We start from the raw sequence: 22,484 nt of genomic DNA, 5'->3' as shown, positions 1-22,484 counted from the left end.
GCTTTTGTATCCGTCTCAACCCCATGGATGGCACCAGGCGTTATGTGTTTGCTACTAAATGTTAGTTTTCCTTTCTTGTCCCACTGTTAGTATGTGTCGATAGCATCTTAAGACAATTAGTGCTATTGGCTGGCCTTGCTGACTGCTGTGTCCGTTGTTTGGACTCTCGGAGAGTACAGTGCGGCAGTTCTGGTTGCTTTGCCCCTCTGTCGTCTCCGAATGTGAAGGGAGCGTGGTTTGCTTGTGTGTGTTTCCCCGGCAGGGGACGAAAAAGCACCTGAAGAAGGTAAAGCAGCAGCAGCAGCAGAAACGTTCGGTGAACTCAACAAAGCTGAGCAGGTCCCTTCCGAGAGACAAGAGGAGGAGGAGGTGACGGAGGCTGCAGCAAAGCCAAAGGAGAAAGAGCCTGAGGAGGAGGGCAGCAAGGAGACCAGCGTCAGAGCAGGTCAGCCCGAGGAAGGTTATGTATAGAAAGTGAAGGTAATTAAGCTTCCCGGCTTCACGCCTTCACTTGTGCTGCCACTAGCCCTTGGGGAAGCCTTTCGCCTCCCCCACACCCCTTACTCTCTCCTAATCCTTTCCACAGCCCTCCCTGCTCTGCCCTCCCCACCCCCAGGGATCTGTTTAGCTGAGCTGCTGCCAGGCTGCCCTGTTTCTGCACAGCACATCGCAGCCGTCGCAATGAATGGTTCGAACATGCTCTTCTTTGTTTCTAGGTGCAGGCGACGCTGTACGTGAGGACTCTCCCTCTGAGGTGCCCAGTAGCCAGCAGCCAGAGGGTACCGGGCCCAACAGTGCCAGCCCGGCTGCAAAGTGCAGCTCCTCCCAGAGTTCAGAGCAAGGTGCTGACCTACAGCTGGCACAGGATGGTGGTTTGCCATTTTGAAATGAAAGTAGTGACAGTAACTTCCCTCCCTTACATCCAACTTTGTCGTCTCCGCCTCCTTCAGCACAGAGGAATAGCTCCAGACCCCAGGCGCCTCATGGCTACACCCCCATACTTGTCAGATGTTTCTGCCCTGTGTGTTTGATTTCACCAGTGTGGAGCTCGCTGTTCCCTCTGGTTCTCACCCAGATACTTGGCTGCTCCCAGCTCCACAGGGAACAGGCCCGAGTGGAATGCCACAGAAGGATGTGAAGTCAGATGGGAACAGGTGTCACTGTATGCTGTACAGCCCTTGCTGTTGCAGCAGGCCATGAAACCTGCAGCCTGGGCTGTCTAGTTTGTCAAGTACGTCAGGATTGCATTGCTCTGAGCAGCAAATAGCTGGAGCTTAAGTTGGGAATTTTAAGGGCTGTAGTTTTCATTGGTGCAGGAGCTTACATTTGAAAATAGAGGAACTGAGGATCATCCTGCTTGTTAGATACATCCTGTTTGAAAGCACGGGACTTCCCTGGGTTTTGTATACATAAACCTAGATCCCTTTCATGCTGGCAAAAAGCTAATACCCCTAGAGGAGGAGGAATCATAGAATCATAGAATATCAGGGTTGGAAGGGACCCCAGAAGGTCATCTAGTCCAACCCCCTGCTCGAAGCAGGACCAATTCCCAGTTAAATCATCCCAGCCAGGGCTTTGTCAAGCCTGACCTTAAAAACCTCTAAGGAAGGAGATTCTACCACCTCCCTAGGTAACGCATTCCAGTGTTTCACCACCCTCTTAGTGAAAAAGTTTTTCCTAATATCCAATCTAAACCTCCCCCATTGCAACTTGAGACCATTACTCCTCGTTCTGTCATCTGCTACCATTGAGAACAGTCTAGAGCCATCCTCTTTGGAACCCCCTTTCAGGTAGTTGAAAGCAGCTATCAAATCCCCCCTCATTCTTCTCTTCCGCAGACTAAACAATCCCAGCTCCCTCAGCCTCTCTTCATAAGTCATGTGCTCTAGACCCCTAATCATTTTTGTTGCCCTTCACTGGACTCTCTCCAATTTATCCACATCCTTCTTGTAGTGTGGGGCCCAAAACTGGACACAGTACTCCAGATGAGGCCTCACCAGTGTCGAATAGAGGGGAACGATCACATCCCTCGATCTGCTGGCTATGCCCCTACTTATACATCCCAAAATGCCATTGGCCTTCTTGGCAACAAGGGCACACTGTTGACTCATATCCAGCTTCTCGTCCACTGTCACCCCTAGGTCCTTTTCCGCAGAACTGCTGCCTAGCCATTCGGTCCCTAGTCTGTAGCGGTGCATTGGATTCTTCCATCCTAAGTGCAGGACCCTGCACTTATCCTTATTGAACCTCATCAGATTTCTTTTGGCCCAATCCTCCAATTTGTCTAGGTCCTTCTGTATCCTATCCCTCCCCTCCAGCGTATCTACCACTCCTCCCAGTTTAGTATCATCTGCAAATTTGCTGAGAGTGCAATCCACACCATCCTCCAGATCATTTATGAAGATATTGAACAAAACCGGCCCCAGGACCGACCCCTGGGGCACTCCACTTGACACCGGCTGCCAACTAGACATGGAGCCATTGATCACTACCCGTTGAGCCCGACAATCTAGCCAGCTTTCTACCCACCTTACAGTACATTCATCTAGCCCATACTTCCTTAACTTGCTGACAAGAATACTGTGGGAGACCGTGTCAAAAGCTTTGCTAAAGTCAAGAAACAATACATCCACTGCTTTCCCTTCATCCACAGAACCAGTAATCTCATCATAAAAGGCGATTAGATTAGTCAGGCATGACCTTCCCTTGGTGAATCCATGCTGACTGTTCCTGATCACTTTCCTCTCATGTAAGTGCTTCAGGATTGATTCTTTGAGGACCTGCTCCATGATTTTTCCAGGGACTGAGGTGAGGCTGACCGGCCTGTAGTTCCCAGGATCCTCCTTCTTCCCTTTTTTAAAGATTGGCACTACATTAGCCTTTTTCCAGTCATCCGGGACTTCCCCCGTTCGCCACGAGTTTTCAAAGATAATGGCCAAGGGCTCTGCAATCACAGCCGCCAATTCCTTCAGCACTCTCGGATGTAACTCGTCCGGCCCCATGGACTTGTGCACGTCCAGCTTTTCTAAATAGTCCCTAACCACCTCTATCTCCACAGAGGGCTGGCCATCTCTTCCCCATTCTGTGATGCCCAGCGCAGCAGTCTGGGAGCTGACCTTGTTAGTGAAAACAGAGGCAAAAAAAGCATTGAGTACATTAGCTTTTTCCACATCCTCTGTCACTAGGTTGCCTCCCTCATTCAGTAAGGGGCCCACACTTTCCTTGGCTTTCTTCTTGTTGCCAACATACCTGAAGAAACCCTTCTTGTTACTCTTGACATCTCTTGCTAGCTGCAGCTCCAGGTGCGATTTGGCCCTCCTTATATCTTTCCTACATGCCCGAGCAATATTTTTATACTCTTCCCTGGTCATATGTCCAACCTTCCACTTCTTGTAAGCTTCTTTTTTATGTTTAAGATCCGCTAGGATTTCACCATTAAGCCAAGCTGGTCGCTTGCCATGTTTACTATTCTTTCGACTCATCGGGATGGTTTGTCCCTGTAACCTCAACAGGGATTCCTTGAAATACAGCCAGCTCTCCTGGACTCCCTTCCCCTTCATGTTAGTCCCCCAGGGGATCCTGGCCATCTGTTCCCTGAGGGAGTCGAAGTCTGGGAAACCTAGCCCTTCAGCATACCATAGCTGGGCAGGTGAGCCAGGCACGGGGGAGCTGTTGTGAAACACCAAGAATGGTTAGAAAAAGAATGAGGAGTCCGGTGGCACCTTAAAGACTAACAGATTTATTTGGGCATAAGCTTTCATGGGTAAAAAAACCCACTTCTTCAGATGCATGGGGTGAAAATTACAGACGCAGGCATAAATCTACTGACACATGCAGAGAAGGCAATTTTCCCTCTCTTGGTATTGACACCTCCTCGTCAATTATTGGGGGTGGACCACATCCACCCTGACTGAATTGGCCTTGTCAACCCTGGTTCTCCACTTGTAACTCCCTTCTCTTCATGTGCCAGTATGTTTATGCCTGCATCTGTAATTTTCACTCCATGCATCTGAAGAAGTGGGTTTTTTTTACCTACGAAAGCTTATGCCCAAATAAATCTGTTAGTCTTTAAGGTGCCACCGGACTCCTCGTTGTTTTTGTGGGTACAGACTAACACAGCTATCCCTCTGATGTTAGTAAAAGCATTTCAGTAGCTTTAATAGAGGCACGTAGAGAAGTTACAGTAACTCTAGACAACTTTTTCCATTAAAGCGGTTGCAGATCTCAGCTTCCAAGCAATGAGAGAGGCCCAATGTCCCAGGCAGCACATTAGACCTGAATTATGTTGGGGACCCCAGATCTGAGTGGCCCTGTTCCCTGAGCCCTCTCTGCCTCTCCAGCACGCAAACACCAGAAGGGCACGGAGGGATCAAATCAGTTCCAACTTCTGTGCACTTTAGGAAGTGTATGGGCGTCAGGGGTGAAAATAAGTTAGAGGACTTACCGGTACGCCGGCGTCCTGAGCAGGGGGCTTGGCTTCAACCAGAAGAGGCAGGGCCTTAAATCCCCAGGCCCTTTAAATCTTGATTTAAAGCGCCAGGGCTCCAGCTAGGGTAGTGGTGGATGGGAGCCCAGGGCCCTTTAAATCACCCCCGAGCTACCAGCTGCAGAGGCGGCTGGGAACCCCAGGGCTCGGGGGCAATTTAAAGGGCCCAGAGCTCCAGCTGCCGCTACCGCAGTGGAGCCCCAGGCCCTTTAAATCACTGAGGAGCCCTGGGGGCTCCTGGCTGCCACTGCTACCCCAGGGCTCTGGGCTCTGGCAGAGCTTTAAAGGGCCTGGGGCTCCACTGTGGTAGCGGCTGCCAGAGCCCCGAGCCCTTTAAATCCCCGCCTGAGCCCTGCTGCCCGAGCCCTGGGGTAGCGGCAGCGGGGCTCTGGCGGGGATTTAAAGGGCCCCGGAGCTCCAGCCGCTGCTACTGCCCTGGGGCCCTTTAAATCCCCGCCTGAGCCCAGCTGCCCGAGCCCTGGGGTAGCGGTGGTGGGGATTTAAAGGGCGAGGGCGGTAGCAGCGGCTGGAGCTCCAGGGCCCTTTAAATCCCAGCCCTGCTGCTGCTACCGCAGAGCTTTAAATTGCCCTCTGGGAAAGCCGGTCCTGGTACGGCGCACCAGCTCTTACCAGTATGCCGTACCAGGGCGTACCGGCTTACTTTCACCTCTGACGGGCTTGGGGAAGGCTGGCTGGTCAGAAGCCCTAAACTCCTCATGCACTGCTTCTTTAAATGCCGAACACGTCCCATATCATATTTATAAGGTGTAGCAATTTCGGCAAGAAGTGACAGTTAGAGGCCCATTTGCATGGCCATATAATTTCATTTGTACAAGAGACTCTGGGAGTAGGTGCTGAACAAAGGACAGACCTGGAAACAGGAGCCTTCTATGTACAGCACAGGTACCCCACAGACAACAGCAAAGCAAGCTCTCCGGTGCTGTCCTGCCAGCCTGCCCCGCTCCCACCTGGTGGCGTAGCTTGGGTTCCCATTCAGGCCATGGAAACTGCTGAGCCTGCCAGCCACTCAGTTGATGGTGGATTTACTGCTGTGTAAGCACCTGTCCAATGGGAACTGAACTGAGATCGTCAGACTGGGGTGCCACCAAACAGCGCACCAGGGGGAAGATCTTTCAGTCACTCCCGACTCTTTGCATCGGTAACCTAGAAGTGAAAGGCCGTATCCCGTGGTGAGCTGGAGCCGGTTCGCTGGAACTGGTTGTTAAATTTAGAAGCCCTTTTAGGTTCTAACAGGGGTTCTAAATTTAACAACCGGCCAAAAGTGGTACCTAAGGCTCCATGGGTGCTCTGGGGCTGAAGCACTCACGGGGAAAATTTGGTGGGTGCAGAGCACGCACCGGCAGCTCCCCGCCCAGCCCCAGCTCACCTCACCTCCGCTCCATCTCCTCCCCTGAATGCACCACCCCACTCTGCTTCTCCCCGCCCCCCCGTTTCCCACGAATCAGCTGTTCACATGGGAAGCCTGGGAGGGCTGAGAAGCAAGCGGCAGCTTCGCACTCAGGCCCAAGGAGGTGGAGCGGAGGTGAGCTGGGGTGGGGGGGGGGCGAGGAGGGTGGCCCATGCCGCAGCAGGTAACACAGGGGGCACGCAGGGGAACTGCTCCCTGCCCCAGCTCACCTCCGCCTCCCTGGGCTTGAGCGCCAAGCCGCCGCTCGCTTCTCAGCCCTCCCAGGCTTCCCGCGCAAACAGCTGATTCACGGGAAACTGGGGGGGGGGCGGGGGGGCGCATTCAGGGGCAGAGCTAGAGCTGGGCGTGGGGCGGGGAGCTGCCGGTGGGTGCTCTGCACCCACCAAATTTTCCCCGTGGGTGCTAGTGCCTAAGGCGCCATTTTTGATGTGATCAGTGGGGGAGCAGTTCCCCCTGCTTCCCCCCTAGCTTCGCTACCCGCCCCTAGGAGCCAGAGGGACCTGCCGGATGCTTCCTGGGAGCCTCCCCAGGTAAGCACCCCTGGGGCTCCCCACCTCGCCCCCTGTCAGGTCCCTCTGGCTCTTAGGGGTGGGGCGGGGTGGGCACTCACTAGGGTGGCCCACAAGACCCTCCTGCCCAGTTCTGGGGGCAGTCAGGGGACAGGGGAGGGGGGTGGATGGGGCAGGGGTCCCCGGGGGGGGGGTGTCAAGGAACGCTAGGGGTTGGATGGGGCAGGAGTCCCGGGGGGTGGGCCATGACCCCCTCGTGGGGTGAGGAGGGAACTGGGTGTTAAGATTTTGGCAGCTCATCACTGGCCGTATCCCATCACTGGTCCCTTAAGCCTGGGACCCATATTTAGGAACTATATATAGCAGGGTTGGTTGGAAGCTTTCCATCAAAACCTATTTTTGCCAAAAAACAATTTGGCATCTAAACAAAATTTTGCACAAACAGGGTCTGCTTTCCATGGAAAATTTAGATTTTTTTTTTTCCATCAACCCAAGTAGCTGAAAACCAAAATGTTTCAACTCTCAAATAAAACCCCATGGAGCCTCATAGGAATTGTAGTTCTGGTGTCTCATATTCCCAGTCCCTGCTCTGGGTTGGACTCCCCGGCCAGACTTGGTTTCCCCTGACGCTTTGTGGCCATGTGACTGCTGTGAAGCACCCCCTCCCCTCACGCAGGGCGGGGGCTGTGGCCCAGCATGGCAAATGGAGTCTAAGCCGGGAGCCTGGCATCTCGAGGAGACTGGAAGCCTGCAGCGCTATGGCTGCCTGTCAGATTCCAAACTTTTTTGGTTTTCAGCCGAAAAAATTCAGGTTTTGATTTTTTGTTTCTGCCAAAAACTCAAAATGTCCCCTGGGGGTGTAACTCCCTTTTCCAACCAGCTCTCACACCAGGGTCTTTGTCTCCCGAGTGTCCAGGCTTGTTTTATGAACCATGTGCAATGCCGCAGTCGGATTTTTGTCTCCCACCTCTTATTCCTGGTTTTCAGCATCCCTCTGTCTCCTAAACCTGCAGAAATGGAGGTGGAGCTGGAGGGAAAGGAGGAAGAGGAGGAGATGACAGCGGAGGAAGAGGAGGAAGCCAAAATCTCAGAGGAAGAGAAACCACGGTTGGAAAACGGAGAGAACCCCGAGGATAACGAGTCAGGGGGCACAGACTCCGGACAGGAGAACTCCGGGGAAGCCAGGCTGCTGCGATCAGGCACCTACAGCGACAGGACTGAATCTAAAGCCTACGGCTCGGTGACTCACAAGTGTGAGGTAAGGCGAGAGCAGCTTCCTCCGGGGCCTCAGTTCCCCTGGACCACTGCGGGGCTGGCTCTTTACCTGGTGTGTCTTTGTCCGTAGGACTGCGGAAAGGAATTCACGCACACCGGTAACTTCAAGCGGCACATCCGGATCCACACTGGAGAAAAGCCTTTTTCTTGCAGGGAATGTAACAAAGCGTTCTCCGACCCGGCGGCCTGCAAAGCCCACGAGAAGACACACAGGTACGGCTTGCTGCCAACTGAGAACAACGTGCCAGTGAGCGCCTGCTCTTTGCTGCAGCTGAGGTCAGTGCCTGCCTGCACTGCAGCCAGGTGTGTGAGCTGCAGCTCATGTAGACGTACCCGTGCTAGCTTTAATCTAGCTAGCTCAGTGAAAACAGAAGTGTGCTGTGGGCTGCCCAAGCCCACCTGATGCCCCCCACATATGTACTGGCTGGGCAGCCTGCACTGCCGCATTCTCACTTTTATTTTTATCAAGCTAGCTAGATTCACCCTAGCTTGGGGATGCCTGGACGGGCTGCAGATCCCACCACTGCGTGCCAGCTGCTGGGAGGTTGAGAGGGCTTAGTAGGTAGAGTGAGGGACTGCTAACGGAGTGAACTCCGCTCCAGCCAGGTTGATGCACCGTCTAATTCTCCCTCTGCCTGCTTTCGCCCCTGGCTCACTATAATGCTTCTAAAGGGGTGAAGTCTCTTTGACCCAGGGAACAATCCATCTCTGCTGCCTGGCTACAGCAGAGCTCACCCATTACTGCCCACTGGAGTCCTAGTCTCTGGTGCTGACGTCTTGATGCAGGGAGGTATTCCAGAACATGCCTATGTTGACTCTCTAGGCAGGTGTCTTGTGTGAGGGTTGATCTTAGAGCTGCCAAAAGGAGAAGGATCAGAAAAGTCTGTCCTGAACAGACAAGCCACCTGGCTGCCGTGTGGAGTCCCTCAGTCCCTTCTGAATCCCTCTTTCAGCCCTCTGAAGCCCTATGGCTGCGAAGAGTGCGGCAAGAGCTACCGGCTCATCAGCCTGCTGAACCTGCACAAGAAGCGGCATACGGGAGAGGCCAAGTACCGGTGTGACGACTGCGGCAAGCTCTTCACCACCTCGGGCAACCTCAAACGGCACCAGCTGGTGCACAGCGGGGAAAAGCCCTACCAGTGTGACTACTGCGGGCGCTCCTTCTCCGATCCCACCTCCAAGATGCGCCACCTGGAGACCCACGACACAGACAAGGAGCACAAGTGTCCTCACTGTGACAAGAAATTCAATCAGGTGAGTGGACGGCGGCTGGGGAGCTCCTCCGACAGCTTGCCGGGAGCTCCAGGGGCACCCCCAGCACCTGTGGGCAGCAAGCACCCCCGCCGCAGACTTGCTTGTCCTTCTGTCTGCCAGAGAAGTTGCTGGTTGGGTTGCATTCACCAGCCTCGAATCCAGAGCCGCTGGAGGGAGGCCGATCGCGGTAAATGGGTCTCTCTGGGCTGCATCTCCTGTTTGCTATGGGGTCTTATCTAAGACCCCAGGGAAGGCTTCCATTGATTCTTCCATAGGCTTTGGGTCAGGCTCCCAGTGAACTGGCCGGTGGCTGCAAGCTGCGTTTCGGGGGCTGCCTGTGCTGTGCTTGGCTCTGGGGTGTGCTTTGGGCCCCCAGTTCAGAGTTAGCAGTTTGTCCTCCTCCTCGTCAAACTGCGACTTACACCTGGAAGTCCCCAAAAGCCCCTTCTCCCCTGCGAAGAGCCCAGGGAGACCTGGAGGGGCTGTAACTGAGCCGGAAACCTTCATGTCAAAGTCCTCCGTGGAGAACTAGAGAGCAGCCAGCCACACTGGAGTAGGTCCCCCTTCCAAACTCTGTTCTGCTCTGTACAGGGTCTTATGCCACGCCCACCACCTCGGTGTCTGAGCGCCTACATGCTAGTTCTGTGAGAGGTTTGATCGTCCCCATTTTACAGATGGAGAAACTGAGGCACAGAGAGGGAGGTGATTGATTCACCCCCAGTGTCTCAGCGAGCCAGGAAGAGAACTTGGGTTTCCTGACTCCAACTCTTATTTGGGCAGAGGCTTTGTCTTGGCAACATCTGGGGAGCTGTCATCTTCCCCGCGTAACCCCCACTCCCTTTCTCAGTGCAGGATCTTGTTAGTGGCCAGGACCTGACTCCAAACCACCTTGCACAGCCTCTGGCTGATGGGGGATTAGTGTTGAATCATAGAATATGAGGGTTGGAAGGGACCTCAGGAGGTCATCTAGTCCAACCCCCTGCTCAAAGCAGGACCGATCCACAATTAAATCATCCCAGCCAGGGCTTTGTCAAGCCTGACCTTAAAAACTTCTAAGGAAGGAGATTCCACCACCTCCCTAGGTAACGCATTCCAATGTTTCACCACCCTCCTAGTGAAAAAGTTTTTCCTAATATCCAACCTAAATCTCCCCACTGCAACTTGAGACCATTACTCCTTGTCCTGTCATCCACTACCACTGAGAATAGTCGAGCAATCCTCTTTGGAACCACCTTTCAGGTAGTTGAAAGCAGCTATCAAATCTCCCCTCATTCTTCTCTTCTGCAAACTAAACAATCCCAGTTCCCTCAGCCTCTCCTCATAAGTCACGTGTTCCAGTCCCCTAATCATTTTTGTTGCCCTCCGCTGGACTCTTTTTTTCCAATTTTTCCACATCCTTCCTGTAGTGTGGGGCCCAAAACTGGACACAGTACTCCAGATGAGGCCTCACCAGTGTCGAATAGAGGGGAACGATCACGTCCCTCGATCTGCTCGCTATGCCCCTACTTATACATCCCAAAATGCCATTGGCCTTCTTGGCAACAAGGGCACACTGCTGACTCATATCCAGCTTCTCGTCCACTGTAACCCCTAGGTCCTTTTCTGCAGAACTGCTGCCGAGCCATTCGGTCCCTAGTCTGTAGTAGTGCATTGGTTTCTTCCGTCCTAAGTGCAGGACTCTGCACTTGTCCTTGTTGAACCTCATCAGATTTCTTTTGGCTCAATCCTCCAATTTGTCTAGGTCCCTCTGTATCCTATCCCTACCCTCCAGCGTATCTACCTCTCCTCCCAGTTTAGTGTCATCTGCAACTTGCTGAGGGTGCAATCCACACCAGCCTCCAGATCATTTATGAAGATATTGAATAAAACCGGCCCCAGGACCAACCCTTGGGGCACTCCACTTGATACCGGCTGCCAACAAGACATGGAGCCATTGATCACTACCCATTGAGCCCAACAATCTAGCCAGCTTTCTATCCACCTTATAGTCCATTCATCCAGCCCATACTTCTTAGAATCATAGAATCATAGAATATCAGGGTTGGAAGGGACCCCAGAAGGTCATCTAGTCCAACCCCCTGCTCGAAGCAGGACCAATTCCCAGTTAAATCATCCCAGCCAGGGCTTTGTCAAGCCTGACCTTAAAAACCTCTAAGGAAGGAGATTCTACCACCTCCCTAGGTAACGCATTCCAGTGTTTCACCACCCTCTTAGTGAAAAAGTTTTTCCTAATATCCAATCTAAACCTCCCCCATTGCAACTTGAGACCATTACTCCTCGTTCTGTCATCTGCTACCATTGAGAACAGTCTAGAGCCATCCTCTTTGGAACCCCCTTTCAGGTAGTTGAAAGCAGCTATCAAATCCCCCCTCATTCTTCTCTTCTGCAGACTAAACAATCCCAGCTCCCTCAGCCTCTCCTCATAAGTCATGTGCTCTAGACCCCTAATCATTTTTGTTGCCCTTCGCTGGACTCTCTCCAATTTATCCACATCCTTCTTGTAGTGTGGGGCCCAAAACTGGACACAGTACTCCAGATGAGGCCTCACCAGTGTCGAATAGAGGGGAACGATCACATCCCTCGATCTGCTGGCTATGCCCCTACTTATACATCCCAAAATGCCATTGGCCTTCTTGGCAACAAGGGCACACTGTTGACTCATATCCAGCTTCTCGTCCACTGTCACCCCTAGGTCCTTTTCCGCAGAACTGCTGCCTAGCCATTCGGTCCCTAGTCTGTAGCGGTGCATTGGATTCTTCCATCCTAAGTGCAGGACCCTGCACTTATCCTTATTGAACCTCATCAGATTTCTTTTGGCCCAATCCTCCAATTTGTCTAGGTCCTTCTGTATCCTATCCCTCCCCTCCAGCGTATCTACCACTCCTCCCAGTTTAGTATCATCTGCAAATTTGCTGAGAGTGCAATCCACACCATCCTCCAGATCATTTATGAAGATATTGAACAAAACCGGCCCCAGGACCGACCCCTGGGGCACTCCACTTGACACCGGCTGCCAACTAGACATGGAGCCATTTATCACTACCCGTTGAGCCCGACAATCTAGCCAGCTTTCTACCCACCTTATAGTGCATTCATCCAGCCCATACTTCTTTAACTTGCTGACAAGAATACTGTGGGAGACCGTGTCAAAAGCTTTGCTAAAGTCAAGAAACAATACATCCACTGCTTTCCCTTCATCCACAGAACCAGTAATCTCATCATAAAAGGCGATTAGATTAGTCAGGCATGACCTTCCCTTGGTGAATCCATGCTGACTGTTCCTGATCACTGTTCCTGCTCCCCTGGAAGTCAATGCAAAACTCTCGCTGACTTTGGCAAACAGAACTGTCCTGTGTAGAGCAGAGCGATAGGTCGTGCCGAAGTGAGCAGCTTGGCAAAGTGCACGGGCACCTCTGCACTGAGGCGGGCATCCCTACCTGCGCCTGCATCCTCTTCCTCCGGGTATTTCTTGTACAGAGAATGTTCTTCCCAGGCCCTTACACTGCACTGGCCTCTGATGATTTTTCCCTGGTTGGAATTCAGGATGTAGGTTTTGCTCTGCAAAGCCCTCTCTAGCTAGCCGAAGTCCTGCCTTCCCCCTCCTGCTGCATCCCAACAGGTGAAATCTGAGGAGCACGTTGTGACAGCCCCTGGACTCACAGAGGAAGGACACCAGACCAAAGTGGGAAGGGAGGTCCCGGGTTCGTTGACCTTTAGGACACATTCTGAACATAGACATCGGTCATAGATACTTGTCTGGCCTCCGTTAAAGTGGTATCGAGCGCCTCATGCTCTCCAGTGTATTTGTCTTGCACGCCCCTGTGCAGCGTGGCAGGCTACTGTCCCCATTGTATAGATCAGGAGCTGAGACACAGGGAGACTGACTCGCCCAAGGAAGTGCAGGGGGGTCTCCTGAGTTCTAGCGCCCTGGGCCAGCCTTCCTCCGATGGCGCTGTCTGTAGGAGGTGGGGTGGGTTGAGTTTCCTTGATTTCTCCGGCGGCTTTTCTGACATGCCCGAGAGGTTTCAGTGACACAGTTTGCACAGAGAAAAGCAGCTAGATAGACCTTGCCCAGGTGGTTCAATAATCGGGTCACTTCTATGGTGCCAGCTTCTGATTTCAACACAGGCTAGTGCCCCGTGCCTGGGTGGCTTCTGGTTTTGACATCGGACTGCCTGAGCTCAGCCAGAACCAAAGACGATCAGCCCCTCGATGTTTCCTCTCGTACCAGGATGATGGTTCTTGGTCTCCTGCCAAGTCTGTGTGAAGGAAGCACCGTACCGAAGCGGGCACCTTTGCCAGGCTTTGGTCTAGGGAGCAATGCTGGATTGCTGGGCTGCACTGGCTCACAGCTGTGCGGACACCTTAACCAGACCTCCAGGGGTATTTTATTATGGAGCTGATCTTTCAGCGTCCTCTTTGATATCAGGTTCTCTTCGCCATGCCCTTGAGTTTCCTGAGTACGGGAGGTGAAGATTCAGCTTCTAGTTAGGTGCTGAGTAGGGCTGGATATCCTGGGCACCCAGTGTCTTCCTAGGGAGCCAGTCCCCTGCTCAGGTCGGTCGTAGATAGCAGGACTAGCAACGGGATCGTTTCCAGTGAACGCTGCATCCTCTGCCTTTCTCCATCTCGCTCCCGAGGCTGTTGCTGTCCGCGAGGCCGCAGCACCCTCCTCTTGGGAGAGCTGGAGCTGAACCTGTGGCCCCGGTCCAGCACCTGAACCCCAAGGCCAGATTTGGGTACAGCAGGAATGCCGGTTTGCCACGTGTATGCAGCACAAACCCAGGACGAAGCAGTGGCGGATTAACAGATTTCACACGTCTGTGCTATGCTAACATTGTCACTGCAGTGCTGCTAGGGTCACCAGGCATCTGGTTTTTGACCAGAATGCCCGGTCGAAAAGGGACTCTGGCAGCTCCTATCAGCACCGCTGACCGGGCCATTGAAAGTCCGGTCGGCGGCGCAGTGGGGCTAAAGCAGGCTCCCTGCCTGCCCTGGTTCCGCGTGGCTCCCGGAAGTGGCTGGCGTGTCCAACTCCTAGGCGCAGGGGCCAGGGAGGCTCCGTAGCTCCCACTGACCAGGAACTACAGCCAATGGGAGCTGAGGGGGTGGCGTCTAGTTCCCTGGCCCCCCTGCCTAGGAGCCAGACGTGCTGGTCACTTCCGGGAACGACCTGAGGTAAGCTCCACCCGGCCAGAACACGCCCAACTCCCTACCCTAGCTTGGAACCCGCACCCAAACTCCCTCCCGGAGCCCACATCCCAACCCCGTGCCCCAGCCCAGAGCCCCCTCCTGCACCCCAAACCGCTCATCCCCGGCCCCACTCCAGAACCCAAACCCCCAGCTGGAATCTGCACCCCCAGCCAGAACCCGCACCCCAACCCTCTACCCCACGCCTGAGTCCCCTCCTGTGCCCCAAACCCGTCATCCCTGGCCCCACTCCAGATTCTGCACCCCCAGCTAGAGCCCTAAGCGCCCCCCCTGCATCCCTGCATTCCAACTCTCTGAGCCAGCCTGGTGAAAGTGAGTGGGGGAGAGGGTGCGGGAGAGTGAGTGACAGAGGGAGGGGAGATGGAGTGAGCTGGAGGTGGGGCCTTAGGGAAAGGGTGGGGCAAGGGCAGGGCCTCTGGGAAGGGGCAGGGCAGGGGGAAAGGGTGTTTGGTTTTGTGTGATTAGAAAGTTGGCAACCCTAAATGCTGCCCACCTACATGCTTCCAATGTACACGGGGCTGCCCACAGCAGTCCCTCTGTTCCCAGAGGGCAGCAAGGCTCAAAGGAGCTGTTTTTCTTCCTGCAGGTGGGGAATTTAAAGGCGCACTTGAAGATTCACATCGCGGACGGGCCACTGAAGTGCCGGGAATGCGGCAAGCAGTTCACCACGTCAGGTACCACGCGGGGCACAGGTGGTTGAGTACAAGGATGTCCACGCTTGGCGGTCTCCTGGCATTTGCAGACAGCGCCACCTAGAGTAGAGGCCGCGGCTTTGCATGCTTAGGCTGGATTGGGAAGAAGCATTAGGGGTGGGGTGAGCTACTCCTCAGTGAGACACCAGATACTCAGCATGGGCGCAGCATCCCTGAGGTCAAGATTTCCCAGGGGCACCCCCTGCTTGGAAAGAAAGCACTGCTTAGGTTAGCAAAAGGAACTTCTGGCACTGCTATAAGCAAGCCTAGCTCCCTTGTAAGGTGGCAGAGGGACAGCTGGTACCCTGTTCACTATCATCAGCCCCAAGACTTCAAGGATCATGAGTCAGGTCCCAAAAGATCATGAGTTGGGCTTAAGACGTGCATGATTTAAACAGAAATAAATAATGAAATTGTGGTGGTTGTTTGCCCTCAGGTGTCTGAGCCTTTAGGGGTCAGAGCTCCAGGCTTTTCTCTGTAGCCATGAAGGCTAGAAAATTTCTGGTTTTTAAAATGGAAGCTGAGATTCTTGTGTGATCACCTGACTCCAGGAGCTGGGGCTTTAAGAAGAACACCAAATATGGCGAGACCTGTGCTGCCAACCTGAGAGCTGACAACGCTGCCCATTAGCATTTAATACAGTGGGGGAGTTAAATCTAAAATCCTCTAAAGCCACTGCTAGGGTCAGGCAGTGAGAGTCACTTCTTGATCTAAGCCATTTCTGCCGCCCTGGATTGCTGTTTGCCAACGCAAAGCACCCCTCATGGCATAACATGGATCCCTCGCTTCCTGCTGCATTGCATGTGGCTGAGAGCACACTAGCCAGTGTGTATTTGTGTAACAGGCTAGAAATCCCGGGGCCTCCCCGAATGTCGCACTCAGTAACTGAACAAAGCCCTGGCTGGGATGATTTAGTCGGGGATCGGTCCTGCTTTGAGCAGGGGTTTGGACTAGATGACCTCCTGAGGTCCCTTCCAACCCTGATATTCTATGATTCTATGAACAACACCCGTCCCTGTGGCCTCAGCAGAAATGGAAAGCTAAGGAGGCATGAGGCCATGGAAAGTGCCCCGCTCTCGTTTGGTGCCGGCTGCTAGCTGGGCCCGTGGGCGTGGAGCAAGAGGATTTCTCACCGGCTGAGCACATACAGAGCGAGCCAGTCTGGAGGGGATGGGTGGAGCGCTCATGCATGCAGAGCCCTCTGGGCTGCTGACTCCCTCTTGTCTGGTCCTCCAAGGGAACTTGAAGAGGCACCTGCGGATCCACAGTGGAGAGAAGCCGTACGTGTGTGTGCATTGCCAGAGGCAGTTTGCAGACCCTGGGGCCCTGCAGCGGCACGTTCGCATTCACACAGGTAGGGAACCCCAGCCTGGGCCAGCGGGAGACCAGGCCCTGAGACCCCCATCCTCTTGCTCCGGGGGCTAGACTTGGCTCCAGCTCTGCTGATGAGACAGCAGGGGCTGGTGGGAAGCAAAGCAAGCAGCAGGACTGGGGCTGGGCTGACTTTGCAGGGCCACGTTCCTCTCTGACCTCTGCCAAGTGCCAGCAGTAGCTGCCAAGAGGCTTTGGTTTCGCGTGTCTGTTGTGCAACAAACAGTGGGGTCTCCTGTGTGCACAAACGCAACAGCTGTGTGTTTCCAGCCCTTCAGAATACTCCCCCTCCCGCCCCACACCCAGGGGCCTGTGCTACCCCCTCCCGGGATTCCAGAGCGTATGTATGTACTCGGCATAGCCCAGCATAGTGGGACACCCAGGCCCGGGTCCTTTGGAGAACTGGTCTGCTGCCCATCATCGCAGTATCTGGGCACTCTCCGTGTAAAATCAACAGCAAAAGCGAAGTCTCTGGTGGATTCTTGGGATCTCTGACACTCACCCCATTTTGGTGCCGGAGCTCTATTTGGGAGAGCGTAGAGCCGACCTGCCCAGCCAGGCTGTAACTCGCCAGAGCACAGACTGCTGGCTGCCCGGGGTCAAGCAAGTGGCATAAGAAGCCGATGTGCTCAGTGTGACTATAGTAATGACACACTGCTGATGAGCAACGGAACGGTGCTGTTGTGACAGACATGCCCAGGGCCTGGCCTGAGACATGGTCTCCTCTTTATACCCCTCCTGCCGTACACTGGCCCATTCCTTTAGCTCGTTAAAATGACTCCAGATAATTAAGTCCAGAGCAGACTGCGAGGAGTTACAAAGGGATCTCACAAAACTGGGTGACAAAATGGCAGATTAAATTCAGTGTTGATAAATGCAAAGTAATGCACATTGGAAAACATCATCCCAACCATACATATAAAATGATGGAGTCTGAATTAGCTGTTCCCACTCAGGAAAGAGATCTTGGAGTCATCATGGATAGTTCTCTGAAAACATCCACTCACTGTGCAGCGGCCTTCAAAAAAGCCAACAGATTATTAGGAAACATTAGGAAAGGGATAGATAATAAGACAGAAAATATCACGTTGCCTCTGTATAAATCCATAGCATCCCACATCTGGAATACTGCGTGTAGATCTCCAAACAGAGATATTAGAATTGGAAAAGGTTCTGAGAAGGGCAACAGAAATGATTCGGGGTGTGGAACAGCTTCTGTGTGAGGGGAGAGTAAAAAGACAGGGACTTTTCAGCTTGGACAAGAGAGGACTAAGGGGGAAGTTGATTGAAGCCTATAAAATCATGACTGGAGTGGAAAAAGCGAATCAGGAAGTGTTATTTACCCACTCTCATAACACAGGAAGTAGGGGTCACCCAATGAAATTAAGAGACAGCAGGTTTAAAACAGACAAAAGGAAGTATTGCTTCACACAATGCACAGTCGATCTGTTGAACTCATTGCCAGAGGATGTTGTGAAGGCCAAGACTATAACAGGGTTCAAAAAAGCACTAGATAAGTTCATGGAGGATAGGTCCATCAATGGCTATTAACCAGGATGGGCAGAGATGCCCCTAGGCTCTGTTTGCCAGAAGCTGGGAATGGGTGACAGGGGATGGATCACTTGATGATTATCTGTTCTGTTCATTCCCTCTGGGGCACCTGGCATTGGCCACTGTCAGTAGACAGGACACTGGGCTAGATGGACCTTGGGTTTGACCCAGTCTGGCTATTCTTATGTTGTGCCATGTCTGAATGAGAGTCGGCTCCTCGGAGCGGCTCATGTGTCCCCTTGGGCCTCCCAAGCACGTGTGAAGCGCCCATGTCCGTCCATCCCAGAGCTCTTCATTTCAGGCCCCTAGGGGTCAAGTGAGCTGCCTCCTTCCACCAGCTTGGGAAAGGCCTGAAGCAGCAGAGCCCCCAGGATCTCTAGACCGCTGCCCCTATGGCCATGTGTGGGGCAGCTAGATGAGGTGGCACCCACTGGCTGTAGGCATGGGTGGGATTGGGGGGCTGCTGCGTCTGGCTGCTGAGCTGTGTGAGCTCTCCCCGTCTCTCCCCAGGCGAGAAGCCCTGCCAGTGCCTGATCTGTGGCAAGGCCTTCACGCAGGCCAGCTCCCTCATCGCCCACGTGCGCCAGCACACCGGAGAGAAACCCTACGTGTGTGAGCGCTGCGGCAAGAGGTGAGACCCCGCCCCCCTTCCCGGGCTCCTGGCTGGGCCCCGCCTCCCTCCCAGGCAGCCCTGGATCTTAGCCCAGCAAATACAGCAATGGGGCTCAATTCTTGCCGCCCCGTGGGGATCCCCTGCTGCCCATGTGTGCTCCTGCTTCCCTGCAGCCTGGGCCCCTCGCCCGCTGCACAGGATCCAGCTCCGGCCTGGCAGAGGCACAGTTGCTTTCGTTGGTTTGGCGCTTTCTTTCCCTTATGGTCCCGGGGAGGAGCAGGGTGAGCGCCCGACTAGTCCAGGGAATCGCCAGTGAAGCACATGGGTTGTTGTGCCCAGCTGAGGATGGGAGGGGTCTGCCAGCCTGGTGCCAAGGGGCTGCTTCCATTCCCAGGGGGAGCCCGCAGTGGGGGAGATCAGAGCTCTGTGGTTGGGCCCTGGCTCTCTGGGAGCTAGTCTCCTCTCAGCCTCGCTGGTACCCCTTGGTCCTGAGATCAGCTGCAGGGTTGGGCTGCACATGGCAGGGGACGCTGGCGAAGGGTTCTCAGTGGGGCTCTTAGCTCCGAGGGACTAACCTTCAGAGCACAGTCCAGGCCCATCTCTGCTTGTGCCAGGACACGTGGCACTTGGCACTGGACAAAGTGCGGGGTGGGGGGGCTGTGATTTTTGCCATTTCTTGGCCTGGCCCATGCTTGACTGCGTGTTGTCAGAACGATTCTCTGTCCAGGGCTGGGGATTGTTACGATGGGGCTCCGCGTTCGGGGGCCATTTGATGGGAGCCGAGCACGTGAGCTTATGCCGTCTCTTTCCGGTTTAAAGGGGCAGGGCTGGCGATGGGAACCTGGGGGCACAAGGTGCCCACCTGCCGCATGGTCCCAGCCGTTTCAGGGCTGCACTGGGTCAGCTCAGTGAAGAGGCTGTGGGCTCTGAACCAGGCCTTCTCTCTGCTTTCAGGGGAGGCCCATGCGTCAGACTGATCTCTGTGCTGGGGTCCTAGGACTGCACCCAGCTCCCTCGGCTCCCCACTAACGGCCTCCCCCTTCCTCCCCACTAGGTTCGTCCAGTCCAGTCAGCTGGCCAACCACATCCGTCACCACGACAACATCCGACCGCACAAATGCAACGTGTGCAGCAAGGCCTTTGTGAATGTGGGCGACCTCTCCAAGCACATCATCATCCACACCGGTGGGTCCCGCCTCCCCCTTCCGGCAGACACAGCTTCTTCACCCACCTGGGAACTGCTGGGCCCCGCAACCTGGAAAACCCATGGGAAGAAGGCCCTTCTTGCCGGGCACCTGCTTGCGACCCGACTGGAAAAGAATCATGTCCCACTCATTAGCAGCTCTGCCCCTGCACAGCCATGGGGAGATACCATGGGTCAGAGCCAGGCACACGCTGGGCTGGGAGAGGGAGGGGAGGGGGATCCCGGCAGTCCTGCTCCTCACCCATGTTTGGGGTCTTGATTATTCTGTGCCCTTGAAAAGACCCGGGCGTCCATCCAACAGGCTGTGACCGACCCCCCGGCCCTGCCCCTGAGCCGTCTCCGCTCCCCCCTCCTGTAGCGTTTCCCTGCAGAGTTAACCCAGGCCGGGGCTTGGTTCCGTGCAGGAGAGAAGCCGTTCCTCTGCGACAAGTGTGGTCGCGGCTTCAACCGCGTGGACAATCTGCGCTCCCACGTGAAAACCGTGCACCAGGGCAAGGCCGGCATCAAGATCCTGGAGCCGGAGGAAGGCGACGAGGTCAACATCGTCACCGTGGCCTCAGACGACATGGTCACCTTGGCCACGGAGGCGCTGGCGGCCACGGCGGTCACGCAGCTGACAGGTGAGCCTGGGAGTCTCCCTGCGCTGTTAGCAGAGCGGGAGCCCCCCTCCCTGCACTGGGCGTGGGGCGGGAGGAGCCTGCTACACCAAAGGGAAACCTGGCTTGGGCTCTCCGCGGATCTCGCCTCCCCCTGGGGTCCCAGGGCCCTTCCCCTTCTCGGTCTCTGGCTCAAGTCTGCTGCGCTGTGGAGCATGGCTGGGGGTCGTTACCATCTGAACACAGCTCGGCTGCCCTGTAGGTCCCTTGGCCAATTCACCCCCCGCATTGGCACTAACTGCCCGCCTGTCGGCAGGCTCAGCAGCAGCCAAAGTCAGAACCGCCTGCCGAGGGAGTCCCCCTCTTGCTCCTAGGGCTGGCTCCATGCTCCTTGGCATGGGGCAGGACACCCGCCCTGCTGCTGAACCAACTGCCCCTGCTCTCTAGGCCGGTGGAGCTGTCCCCTTCCGCCAGCACCTGCATGGAACAGGGGACTGGACTGGCAGGGACTGGACTGCGCATGTGGACCCCACGTGGGCTCTTGAGCTAGATCAGCCGGCAGCCTGGCTGGAGAAGGGGGTGGCTGAGCACCAAGGTTCATTCAAGCCAAGTCACCCTCCTTCTCCCCTCCTCAAACTGCAGTGGTCCCCGTGACAGCCGCCGTGACGGCAGACGAGACCGAAGCACTTAAGGCAGAGATAACCAAGGCTGTGAAGCAGGTGCAGGAAGCAGGTGAGGAGCAGCTGAAGGGCTGCTTTCTGGGGGAGGGGAGACGCCAGTCTGTGCACACGGGGGCTCCCCACTCCTGAGCCTATAGGGGGCATTTCCTGGCCACGTACCAGTTGTTCCAAGGGGAGCAAACCTGGGACCTGCTTCAGTCCCAGAGAGGAGATGCTGAACTCCAGTGGTCTAGTGGCGTTCTAGGAGCAGCCCATACGTTTGGGGAGCGTCCGTCAATGCACCCTCCCCACGCTGGCCGGGAGCCTCTGGGCTGACTCACTGCAGGGGTTTGCAGGGATCCCTTTGTTCTCGGAGCAGGTCCTCGCGGCTCGGCATTGCAGCCAGTCTCACTGATGCAGGGCTTAATGCTCCAGCACAGAGATGCCTGATCCCTCTGCAACATCCTTCCGCCTGCGCCTCGTGTCTCCAGCCCCTCTCTGCTGGCCCCGCTCGCGCCGGGAGGCAGCCGCAGTTATTTCCCCGCTGAGCTCAGCAAAGTGAAGGCAGCTGTTTACAGAGCCCCACAGAGCCCTACGCGGGCCGTTAAAGGATCAGAAGACTCTGGGTTCTCCACTCTCCTGTCTGCTGGGCCCACGGGGATGGGGTCCAGAGCAGAGCAAGTTGGTGCCTTCTGCCCTTGGAGTCTAGGTTTGATGGTGATGGGGACTGGGCGACACCTTGGGCTGCACGGGATCCTCACAGGGTTTTTAACAGTTGGGGGGGACAAGCAATGCAGCACTCCTGCTGTCAAGGGCTCGTGGGGAACCCTGGCCTCTGGTTGGCTGGATTTGAACACTGTCCTCAGTCCTTCCATCCCTGCTAACTGTTTAGCCCATCCCCTGGGGACTGGGCAGGGTGGTTCCCTAGAGATTTTCAGGGCTATGGCTGGTCTAGTGTGTAAAGAACTCAGCCCTTTGGGTCCCTCCTGCACTCCCTGCATGGGGACTGTTCCCCCGGTGGGTGGATTTCTTCGTGAGAGGGTCATGCTGTGTGTGAGCAGGGGCAGAGTCCCAGCCCTGGCTCCCAGGGCATCTGTCCGTCTGCACGGCCTTTGGGTGAGTCACTTCCCCCCTTCGTTACAGACCCCAACACCCAGATCCTCTACGCCTGCGACTCGTGCGGGGAGAAGTTTCTGGATGCCAACAGCCTGGCCCAGCACGTGCGGATCCACACGGCACAGGCCCTGGTGATGTTCCAGGCAGACACGGACTTTTACCAGCAGTACGGAGCCGCCACCACGTGGCAGGCTGAGCAGGTGATCCAGTCAGGGGAGCTGCTCTTCCGAGCCCGTGATGGGGCGGAGGTGCAGACCCCGATGGCTGAGGAGTGCCAGAACCCTGCAGAGTGAATCAGCAGCACCGGGCCAGTCAGGACGTCCCCGGGAGTGGGAACCAGGAGAGGAGACCGATCATGCTACAGCATTTGGCTACTAATGGTCTGAAAAAGAAGCAGGAGCGCACATGGGGGCGCTGCCGAGTCAGCTGCTGGTCATATCCTGACCAGTTATTTAAAGACAGATCCATGGAATGATGTAAAAAATGTATTTCTGTAATGAGAGAATCCGCACTAAGTT

The 22,484-nt window shown here is 55.1% G+C and overlaps 1 protein-coding gene across 3 annotated transcripts in view; it reads left to right on the top strand.

Annotated features, from left to right (window-relative positions):
- The window catches only part of ZBTB17 (zinc finger and BTB domain containing 17), a 42,756-nt gene extending 20,272 nt beyond the window's left edge, over positions 1-22,484 (top strand). Inside the window, exons 4-15 of one of the 3 annotated variants that reach the window (XM_074975409.1) lie at positions 263-445; positions 717-842; positions 7,438-7,682; positions 7,770-7,912; positions 8,653-8,953; positions 14,751-14,838; positions 16,094-16,210; positions 18,289-18,409; positions 19,446-19,576; positions 20,000-20,215; positions 20,834-20,923; positions 21,994-22,483. In XM_074975409.1, coding sequence (XP_074831510.1) covers positions 263-445; positions 717-842; positions 7,438-7,682; positions 7,770-7,912; positions 8,653-8,953; positions 14,751-14,838; positions 16,094-16,210; positions 18,289-18,409; positions 19,446-19,576; positions 20,000-20,215; positions 20,834-20,923; positions 21,994-22,259 — 2,027 coding nt within the window. In that variant the 3' untranslated portion in view covers positions 22,260-22,483. Of the gene's footprint in view, positions 1-262; positions 446-716; positions 843-7,437; positions 7,683-7,769; positions 7,913-8,652; positions 8,954-14,750; positions 14,839-16,093; positions 16,211-18,288; positions 18,410-19,445; positions 19,577-19,999; positions 20,216-20,833; positions 20,924-21,285; positions 21,532-21,993 lie in introns of those variants that run through there. The other 2 variants (XM_074975410.1, XM_074975411.1) reach the window with 2 other exon arrangements.

The sequence above is a fragment of the Natator depressus genome, chromosome 18 (assembly GCF_965152275.1).
Source record: "Natator depressus isolate rNatDep1 chromosome 18, rNatDep2.hap1, whole genome shotgun sequence".
In the NCBI taxonomy this organism is placed as follows: domain Eukaryota; kingdom Metazoa; phylum Chordata; order Testudines; family Cheloniidae; genus Natator; species Natator depressus.
Note: the sequence above shows the minus strand (reverse complement) of the source record. Positions and strands in the feature narration are given on the sequence as shown.